Raw genomic sequence first — 10,076 nt, forward strand, 5'->3', positions numbered from 1 at the left:
GGGTCCCACATCCGTGCTGTCACAAGGCCAGGCTTTGCAGCCTGGTACATGACCCCATCCACGACCTCAGGCCTGGGTCTCCTGCTCTGTTAGGTGGTTGGGGGGATTCTGTAAAGGCTGGCATGGGGACCGTCTGGGGTGAGCCTTTGGCCAGTGGTCACCGTGATGGTTATTGTTCTGCTGTCTCAAATGTCACGGGAGCCCTCAGGAGAAAGCAGGCAGGGGTCTCCGAGGCCCCCTCTCCCAGCCCTGCCTCACTCTGTCTCCCCTCAGAGGGCCGAGGACTATGGGCCCGTGGAGGTGATCTCCCACTGGCACCCCAACATCACCATCAACATCGTGGACGACCACACGCCGTGGGTGAAGGGCAGCGTGCCTCCTCCTCTGGACCAGTGTGAGCCCCCACCTGCCTCGGGCCCTTGCCCGGGCTGTTTCCTTGTCTTTCCACCCCCACTCCCTGAGAGTTTTGGTCCCCACTACCCCCAGCACTCCCCTTTATCTTCTCTCCTTCCTGTACCTTCTGGTGACCCCGGCACTGACCGCCCGCGTGCGTGCCAAAACCAGTCCCCTGGCAAGTCTCACCTGGCTCATGAGCTGTTGGACCCAACGTCTGAGGTTGGGACAGCATCACTTAAAAACCCAGATTTCTGACTTCTTTCACAAAGCCGATATGTTGGAATCATGGATGGGGCAGCCGTGGGCTGGAGCTGAGCCCTAGCTGTCCCCTTCCGGCGGGGTCCGCCTGGCTCTTTCTGCCCTGTTCCCTCCGCTGAGGTCAGGCAGTCCCTTGGCCCCTTGTGGTGTAGCCAAAAAGCGTCCCCTGTCAGAGGGGCCCCGTCAGATCCCTGCAGGCCCCTGGATGTGCCGCCTTTGTTCTTGGAGGTCCGAGGGCTCTCCCCAGCCTCTTGGGTGCCGGTGGCCTGCAGCCCGGGCTAAGAGGCGCCCCTGCCCCACGTGCCCGCAGATGTGAAGTTTGACGCCGTGAGTGGTGACTACTACCCCATCATCTACTTCAACGACTACTGGAACCTGCAGAAGGACTACTACCCCATCAACGAGAGCCTGGCCAGCCTGCCGCTCCGCGTGTCCTTCTGCCCGCTGTCGCTCTGGCGCTGGCAGCTCTATGCCGCCCAGAGCACCAAGTCGCCCTGGAACTTCCTGGGGGACGAGCTGTATGAGCAGTCGGACGAGGAGCAGGACTCAGTGAAGGTGACAGGGGACAGGGGGCTTTCCAGCACCTTCCCGGGCAGCGAGAGGGGAAGGGGGAGGGGAGGTGGCAGCCTGAGGACCTCCGGCCCGAGCTGCCTGCCCATCTCCACAGTCTCCTGGGCCCCCTCCTGCGGCAGGCCCCGGCTGGCTCGGGGGTCCTGTCTCCGAGGCTCCTGTGGACCTTCTTGTCACAGCCTTTATGTCAGCTTGGTTGGGCCTTCTGGGTCTGGACCTGCATTCCCCTCCCCCCCCCCCCCCCCCACCGCCGCCGCCGCCACGGCCTGTCCCTTTGACCCTGAGCTCCGACTCCATGTCTCTTCTCCCCCTTACTGTGTCCTTGAACGTCTGTTGTTCCCACCTTTCTTCCTGGCCTGTGTCCGTGACCTGGAGACTCAGTGGTGCCTCCCTGGGCTTGTCTCTGGTATTGAGTTTCCAGTCCTCACCCCAGCTGTCCCTTCATGTGTTTTGGTCACTCTGCCTCTCTCCCCATTACTGTCTCTCCATCCCCTTCGCCTCCCGTCTGTAAAGCACTTGCCCGCCTCTCCGTGCCCCCCTGCCCGTCCTGACCCACTCTCCTGCTGGCCAGTGTGCTCTCTCTGCCCTGGGGCAGCCCCCGGGCTCCGGTCTTCTGGGGCCCAGGGGAAGGGGAGTGGGGCTGGCTAACGAACATGCCGCAGCGGTCACCCCTGGGCAAGGGCGCAACGGTGCTCACCGGCATCTCCCCCCACCCCTAGGTTGCCCTCCTAGAGACCAACCCCTACCTGCTGGCGCTCACCATCATCGTGTCCATCGTCCACAGTGTCTTTGAGTTCCTGGCCTTCAAGAACGGTAGGGTTGGGACCCTGGGGCGATGAGAGGCCACAGGGGCTGGGGATAGGAGGGTGTGCGGTGGGGGCTAGGGTCTGCCCCCTTCCTTCCCTCCTTCCCCATAGGTTCGCCCTCTACGTGGGGTCTCTCAGCCCCACTCTCCAGAGGCCTGAGGAGCTGGGGAGGGTAATGGCCCCAAAACTCCCAGCCCAGAAACTCCCATCCAGCGGGTGTGGCACCGGGGAAGGAGCTGGCCTGCTGTGCCGGCAGAAGCCAGGATGGCACCACCAGGAAGCGGGGCTGGGGAACTCCAGGGCTGGGAACAGGGAAGCCCCAGGGCTACTCCCGCTGCCCTGCACAGCAGCTTTTTGGTGGGAGAGGCCCCTCAAGGCTGTGCGGATGGGGACCACCTGGGTGGGGAGGCAGCAGCCCTGTCCCCAGAAGGCCCCTAGGTTCCAAAGGCCAACAATGCTGATGGCCAGCATTTCAGGGGGGACTGGCCAGGTGCCGGGCACCGTTCTTAGTGCCCTCACTAGGTACTTGCCGAGTCCCCATGACCCCAGCCCCACAAGGAAGCCTGTCGTTACCTCTGTGCTTAGGGGTGAGGAAGTGGACGCTTAGGGAGGTTAGGTAGCTTGCCCGTAGTCACGCAGCTCCCACGTGGCAGAGCCAGGATTTGGACCCGGGCGGAGGCTCTGTCACCCAGTCTCATCCTCTAAGCCCCGTGGGCCGCTGCTTCCTTCCCCGGAGAGCTGCAGGCGGGGGGCGGGGGGCCTCCCGCTCTACAGCTTGTGCAAGCAGCAGTACTAACGGGCACTAGCATTCTTAAGACGGTACTGCCGTGGTTGAGAGTTACCTTCTAGAAGTTTCTACCATCCAAATGGGACAGTAGGTGGTGGCGACCACTGGTAGCTGTGCCATAGGGAGCACTCGCTGTGCCTGGGCACGCCGTGGCTCCCAGACTTCCTGCTGACTGCCGGCTGGGTCGCCTAGGGTCCCTCTTCCTCCTGAGAGATGAAGGCACAGAGGGCATGGTCACTCGCCCGAGGTCACTCAGCAGGGGGATGGGCCCCGGGGGCCTTTACTCGTGCTCGTTGCCTCCCTGGTCTGAGGTGGGACTCAGATCCACCCGCCTCCAACAGACCCTGTCTCCGTACCCTTTTTTCCCGGTCAGGACTGGGGGGTTCTGTGGGTGTCCCCACGTCTGATGCGGGGGCAGGGCGAGCATGCTGGAGCCCTGGACCCAGAATCAGAGCAGGGTGGACAGCCTTGCACACTGATGCAGAGCCAGTCCTGTGTGAGCCTGGGCCTGGCCTCGCTCCTGTGAGGCAGGCACTGGGGCGGTCGGCTTCCTGTGGCTGCAGGTGGGGACACTGCCGTTACCCACTTTGGCCCACGGGAGGCCAGGGCTCAGGGAGGGGCTGGCCTAGCCTTGTGGGTGGGGTCCGCCAGGGGCACTAGAAGGAGCTGTTGGGAGACCAGTGCCCAGTCCTTGCCTATGCCCCAGGCGTGTCTGAGGCCCTCCAGGGTTTCAGGGCGGTGGGCTGGAGGAGCTGGTCTTGAAGTGCGTGTCCCAGAGCGTCGTGCCCAGGGGAGAGAGCATGGCACCGGGGGGACAGCCTGGGGCTGGTGTCATGCAGACCTGGCTTCCGTCCACATTCCACCAGGCCGGGCTGTGTGGCCCGAGGAATGTGGCTTCCCTGGCCAGCCTCGGCACCTGACGCGTGGCAGTGCGCACGGTCAGACTGCACCCTGGGGGTGGGGGCGGGGGCGGGGTTCCACTGTAAGGACCGCAGTCGTCCTGCCTGCCTGCCTGCCGCTCTGGCACGAGACTCTTCACGGGAGCCGAGCGTAGTGTGCGCCACTGCCCGTGACAGACCCAGCGCCACTGTGGCGCGTTGGGGGTCTGAGGACGGGGCCTGAAGGAGCTGCAGGAGGGGCTCGGGGGCTCCGCACCCTCTCAGCTTCCCCCCCGCCTCCCGTGCAGACATCCAGTTTTGGAACAGCCGGCAGTCTCTGGAGGGCCTGTCCGTGCGCTCCGTCTTTTTCGGCGTTTTCCAGTCTTTCGTGGTCCTTCTCTACATCTTGGACAACGAGACCAATTTCGTGGTCCAGGTCAGCGTCTTCATCGGGGTCCTCATCGACCTCTGGAAGATCACCAAGGTCATGGACGTCCGGGTAAGGCCGGGCCGCTGTGCTGTTCTGGGGGCCACCGGGACTTGGAATGGCGCTCGTCTGCGCCAGCCAGACCCTGGAGCTGGCCCCTGGGGGTTTCCCAGTGCCTGTTGCACTCCCAGGACCAAGGGGATTTTCACACCAGGGGATTTTTTGGGTCACACGTGGGACAGGGGAACTGGGAACAGTGAGGAAGGGTGGGGGTGGGAGCCAGCGTGGCAGCCGACCACGGCCTCCCTCCCCGTCTGCAGCTGGACCGGGAGCACAAGGTGGCAGGACTCTTCCCCCGCCCAACCTTCAAAGACAAGTCCACGTACATCGAGTCCTCTACCAAAGTGTATGATGATGTGAGTGTCCTCCACGGTGGGCCCCGTGCAGGGTCTCCAAGCACCCACATGCCCTTGGGGGGCCCAGGAGATGGGCAGTGGGTGGGGGGCTGGGGCATCTGCCCGCCCACTGGCGGGGCCCTTCTTTATGGCCTGCGCCACACCCTCCGGTGTTCCGCGCCTGCCGTGTGTACTTCCTGTGCGAGTCCACGGTTCCCGGGGCCACCTGGAAATTCCCCTGGCCCGGCCTGCCGGACCGGGTGTGGGTGGGTGAGGGTGGGGAGCCGGGTGCCAGCCCTGCCCCGCGCCCCGCAGATGGCGTTCCGGTACCTGTCGTGGATCCTCTTTCCGCTCCTGGGCTGCTACGCGGTCTATAGCCTCCTGTACCTGGAGCACAAGGGCTGGTACTCCTGGGTGCTCAGCATGCTCTACGGCTTCCTGCTGACCTTCGGTGAGCCGGCCTCCCGGGGCACCCGCCACAGACGCTCCCGGGCCCCACGCCGGGCCCTGCTGGCGCCCAGCGGTGGTCCAGGAGGCCCGGCCCTGCCCTCCTGATGCTCACGGCCCGGTGCGGGAGGGACTCCTCCCCAGACAGGGACAGCCCTGGGTGGGCAGGGGTGGCGCGTGAGGAGCCTTGAAGGGGGTGAGGGGAGCCTGGTCCAACGTGGGGGTCAGCGAGGACTTTCCGGAGGCCACGCACGGCATGTTTCGGTATGTCCTTGTCCTCAGGGGCCCCTTCAGAGTCAACAAGCAGACGGGCGAGTTACAGCGGGTGCCGCGAAGGGGTCGAAGTAAAGGGGTTTGGGGAAACCTCTCGGGGCATGATGTGTAAACTGAGGCCTGCAAGCTGCCCGGGGTGGGGCGAGGGAGCTGTGGTGAGATGTGCCTGGGCGCGGGAGTGGTGGGGGGGTGGTGGTGCTGGAGCGGAGTGCGGAGGGCGAGACCGGCAAGGCGGCCAGAGAGGTCGGGGGTCAGGACGCCCATTCCTCTGCTCACGGGCGTCCCTTTCCCCATCACTGCAGGCTTCATCACCATGACACCCCAGCTCTTCATCAACTACAAGCTCAAGTCTGTGGCCCACCTGCCCTGGCGCATGCTCACCTACAAGGCCCTCAACACCTTCATTGACGACCTGTTTGCCTTTGTCATCAAGATGCCCGTCATGTATCGGATCGGCTGCCTGCGGGACGGTGAGGTCCAGCGGGCGGGCGGGAGGGCCAGCGCGGGAGGCCGCCGCCAGACCCGGGCACAGGCAGGGCCCTGGTCTGAGGGGTGCCATGGCCGCCCCCTCACGCTGCCCCCCTCGCCCCACCCCCCGCCAGATGTGGTCTTCTTCATCTACCTCTACCAACGGTGGATCTACCGCGTCGACCCCACGCGGGTGAACGAGTTTGGCATGAGTGGCGAGGCCCCGACAGCAGCCGCCCCCGTGGCCGAGGCCCCGACAGCAGCAGGGGCCCTCCCACCCCCACCCGCCCCGGCCCCTGCCACAGCCACCACCGCCGCCGCCAGGGAGGAGGCCTCCACGCCCCCACCCGCCAAGCCCACCCAGGGGGCCAGCTCTGCCACCGAGCCCCAGGAAGCCCCTCCAAAGCCAGCAGAGGACAAGAAAAGGGATTAGCCGCCCCTGGTCCTCCTCTTCCGCTCCGGCTCCTGGTGACCACCACCCCCGCGGCCCCGGCCCCCTCGCCTCCCCTCCTTGTCGCCCTTTCCCTGGACAGATGGGGCCAGGGTGGCAGGAGGCCCCCGTGGGCCAGAGCCCAGCGTGTGTTGCGGGGGCCGGGGCAGGCCGGGGCACGTTGTTTGTGGAGGCGCCGTCTGTCCGTGTGTCCCTCTGTGTTTCTAGCCATCTCGCCCTGCCAGCCCAGCACCGTTGGGAATCATGGTGAAGCCGACGTGGCGCTGCCGAGGGGGGTGCCCAGGCGGGGGGGCGGCTGGGGCCCCTCTGCGGGATGCCTGCGGCCATCCATCATCTTGTCCCTTGTCCCCCCGCCATGCCCCTCCTCCCAGACCGCCACCCTTTAACACAGTCTGGATTTAATAAATTCATATGGGTGTTTAACTTAAACTCAGCCATCCCCCCTCGTGCCTGCCTTCCTCTGCCACCTCGGAGGGCAGCTTCGCCGGGGTGCGGGTGTCTCTCCTGGGTCTGCAAGGGAGACCTGCGGAGTGCAGGACGGAGTAGAGTGGGAGACAGTGACCCCCCGTGACCAGGCCCTTTCTCCCCCTTCTCCCCGTCCCGGCAGCCCTCCAGGGGCTTCCGTAACTGTCCCCATTTCACAGACGGGAAGCTGTTTGCTGTGACCTTATTGCACCTGCGTTCTTGCCCACGAGGCTGCATCTGGCTGTGCCCCTTCCCCTGATGCTCTCCTGGCCTCGTGCTGCCAGGCGGGGCAGCAGCACAAGCCCACCCCATGAGTCAACTCCCCATCAGGCTTCCTTGTTGAGTAGTCCCCGCATCCTAGACACACAGCCTCCCGTCTCTGGGCCTCTGAGCTCTCCCCGCCAGGGTCATGGTAGGGGTATGGGGGTGACTCCTTACTCAGGGTGGTGTGCCTGGCTGTCGTGCTCTGTAGCTGTGGAGGTGACATCTGCCCCCAGGACCCAGCCAACACGTCTTCCCAGCTGTCTGGGCTGGGACTGTCGATCCACTGTAGAGATGTGGACTCTATGCGTCTCTGGATGTCCCTTCCCTCTGAACTGTTGGGACCTCACGTTTCCAGATTTACTGTTTTGGGGGGTGGCCGCATCAACACAGGGAGAGGACGCCCAGGGCCACACAGGGCTCCACTGCCGACCTCCTGCAGAGCCGGGCAGGGAATCCATGAGGTCCTGGGAAACGTTGGCACACGCAGGGCCCCGCGTGCACACACGTGGGCAGCGGGCCCCTCCTCCCCTCAGGCAGCCCCACGGACCCCCAACACTCCCTTCCCTGCCCTACATCATCCCAGGGTTGCCAGTGCCCCGGGAGAAAGCCCGGACTCCTCTGTGGGGCTTCTGTCCCACGATTCTAGGAACCAAGGAGGCTCTCAGGCCCCCTGGACTCACTAGCCCCCCCCGCAGGCACACGCCCAAGCCTTTGGCAAGGCCCACCGGCCGTACCCCCCACACTCGGGAGTCCCACCTCTTCACTCCCACTGAGACCACCTGGTCCAAGCTGTTCCCTGTCTGTCCCTGCCCCTCCCGTCCACTCTCCACTCAGCAGCCAGAGGGTTTTCTAAGGCGCAGACTTGACCCTGCCTGTCCCCTGTTCAGAACCTACTGTGGTTCCCAGTATGCTGAGGAGAAGAGTCCAGGCCCCTAATAAACGAGACCTTGAGGGGATGGGAGGGACTTCACCCCCACAGCCTCGTCTCGCTTTTTTTTTTTTTTTTTTAAGATTTTCAAGTAATCTCTATGCCCAATGTGCTTGAACTCACAATCCCAAGATCAAGAGCTGCACGCTCCAGCCACTGACGGAGCCAGCCAGGCGCCCCTCATCACCCTTGCTTTAACTTGCCATGATCTCTTATCTTCTGGCTCTAGACCCTGCTCTTCCCTTCCCTGGGACGTGCCCCCTTCCCTGGGACGTGCCCTGAGGCACACAACTCATTATCTTACCCTAGGCGTCCCCCACATTGCAGTTCCAGTATCTCTTCCTCCAGGAAGTCCTCCCCGACTACCTGATCCGGGACCCCCAGCTCCCTGATCTCTCACCCCAGCCCTGCCCACTATGAGTCATCCCTGTCTAGGGACAGGTTATTCTCCACTGGACTGAGCCTTGTGAGCACAGAGCCAGAGCTGTCTCAGTCACTGCTCTGTCCTCTGGGAATGTTGGCTGAGCACATGTTTGTACAGTCTCTCACAGACAGGTACACATCCAGAAGTGTGGACCTTGGCGGGGCCTGCATTAACACACCGGTGGAGAGACTGACATGCAGTCAGTCCACAGATTTTTCCCGAGCACCTCCCCTGCACCTTGCACTGAGCGGGGATGGGGGTGGGGGTTCTGCTTACACAGCAGAGACCAAGATAGCCCCAAGCCTGCCCTCAGGGTCCTCAGAGCCCAGCAGAAGCCCCGAATGCTGGGGATTTCTGGCCTGTTCTTTTGGTTATCCACCCAATTAAACAGTTACGAGGCCAGATGTTTGCAAGGGACGGTGGCGGGGGGGACTGACTGGGCTCCTGGTCCTATTCTAGGAGCCGCTATTAGATGTTCCTTATCAGGAGCCAAACTCTAGCCTGAGGTTTGTATGCGGTTCACTTCATCTGTTAAATTTAATGTTACTCAATGTCCCCATCGCCTTACAGGCCACATTTAACTCTTGCTTCCTCTACTTCTCTAGCGGTCACCCCAGCCTCCTTGTTCCTCGAACATGCCGTGCACGTGCCCACCTCAGGGTCTTTGCGTTTGCTGTTTCCTGCGTCTTGAACACTTCTCTAGGTAGCCACAAAGAGTCTTCACCGTTTCGACTCTGTTCAGACGTCATCTCAGACCTTCCCTGAACTTCCTAACCCAAACAGCACCCTCCAAACTCAATCTATACATCCTGCTTTATTCTGTAATGCTGCAGTCGCCACCAGATACACGTTTGCTTATCTGCTTTATTTTTATTTTTTATTTTAGAGAGCGAGAGCATGAACAGGGGAGAGGGGCAGAGGGAGAGCAGAGAGAGAGAGAAAGAGAGAATGAGAATCTTTAAAAAAAAATTTTTTTTTTAATGTTTATTTTTGACAGAGAGAGAGACAGAGCAGGAGCGGGGGAGGGGCAGAGAGAGGGAGACACAGAATCCGAAGCAGGCTACAGGCTCCGAGCTGTCAGCACAGAGCCCGACGCGGGGCTCGAACTCACGGACCGTGAGATCATGACCTGAACCGAAGTCGGACGCTCAACCGACTGGGCCACCCAGGCACCCCGAGAGAGAATAAGAATCTTAAGCAGGCTCCGCCCGACACAGGGCTCGATCCCAAGCCCTTGGGATCATAACCTGAGCCAAAATCAAGAGTCGGCTGCTGAACTGACTGAGCCCCCCAGGTGCCCTGCTTATCTATTTTTCCATCTGTCCTCCCCCACCTTCGGTTTCAGTTCCATGGTGGCAGGGGTTTTATTTGTCGTCTTTCTCGCTCTGTCCTCAGCTGTTGGGACAGTGCCTAGCACATATAGAGCTATAGTGTCAACTATTTTTAGTATCTTATTAATCCTGACAACCATCCTATTATAAGACCCATTTTACAGATGGGGAAACCAAGGCTGAGAGATGAAGTCAGTTGCCTGAGGCCACACAGCTGGTAAGTGGGAGACCTACGATTTGAACCCCAACAGCCTGATTCTGGACCCTCGAATCATAACCTCTCTTGCAATGCTCTTGTCAAATGCAGGCTACAGCCTCCAGGTGAAAACGAGCTTTTTCCAGTTTTTGCGTGATTTTTACATTTTTGAGTGGTTGGAAGAAAAAAATCTCAAAAATATTTCGTTTCACATGAAAGTTCTACAAAGCCCAAGTTTCAACGCCCATAAAATAATGTTTTATTGGGACATGGCCGTGCTCATTGTTTCTGTGCTGTCTTTGGCTGCTTTTT

The 10,076-nt window shown here is 61.7% G+C and overlaps 1 protein-coding gene across 1 annotated transcript in view; it reads left to right on the top strand.

The window, feature by feature from the left end:
• Positions 1 to 6,273, top strand: part of CLPTM1 (CLPTM1 regulator of GABA type A receptor forward trafficking) — a 33,033-nt gene extending 26,760 nt beyond the window's left edge. The window contains exons 7-14 of the mRNA XM_086690068.1: positions 274 to 394; positions 965 to 1,209; positions 1,944 to 2,037; positions 4,004 to 4,194; positions 4,443 to 4,538; positions 4,833 to 4,968; positions 5,540 to 5,707; positions 5,840 to 6,273. Coding sequence (XP_086546194.1) covers positions 274 to 394; positions 965 to 1,209; positions 1,944 to 2,037; positions 4,004 to 4,194; positions 4,443 to 4,538; positions 4,833 to 4,968; positions 5,540 to 5,707; positions 5,840 to 6,138 — 1,350 coding nt within the window. The 3' untranslated portion in view covers positions 6,139 to 6,273. The remainder of the gene's footprint in view (positions 1 to 273; positions 395 to 964; positions 1,210 to 1,943; positions 2,038 to 4,003; positions 4,195 to 4,442; positions 4,539 to 4,832; positions 4,969 to 5,539; positions 5,708 to 5,839) is intronic.
• Positions 6,274 to 10,076: the final 3,803 nt, after the last annotated feature.

This window comes from Puma concolor, chromosome E2 (genome assembly GCF_028749965.1).
Source record: "Puma concolor isolate L17-30 chromosome E2, mPumCon1.1.hap2, whole genome shotgun sequence".
NCBI lineage: Eukaryota > Metazoa > Chordata > Mammalia > Carnivora > Felidae > Puma > Puma concolor.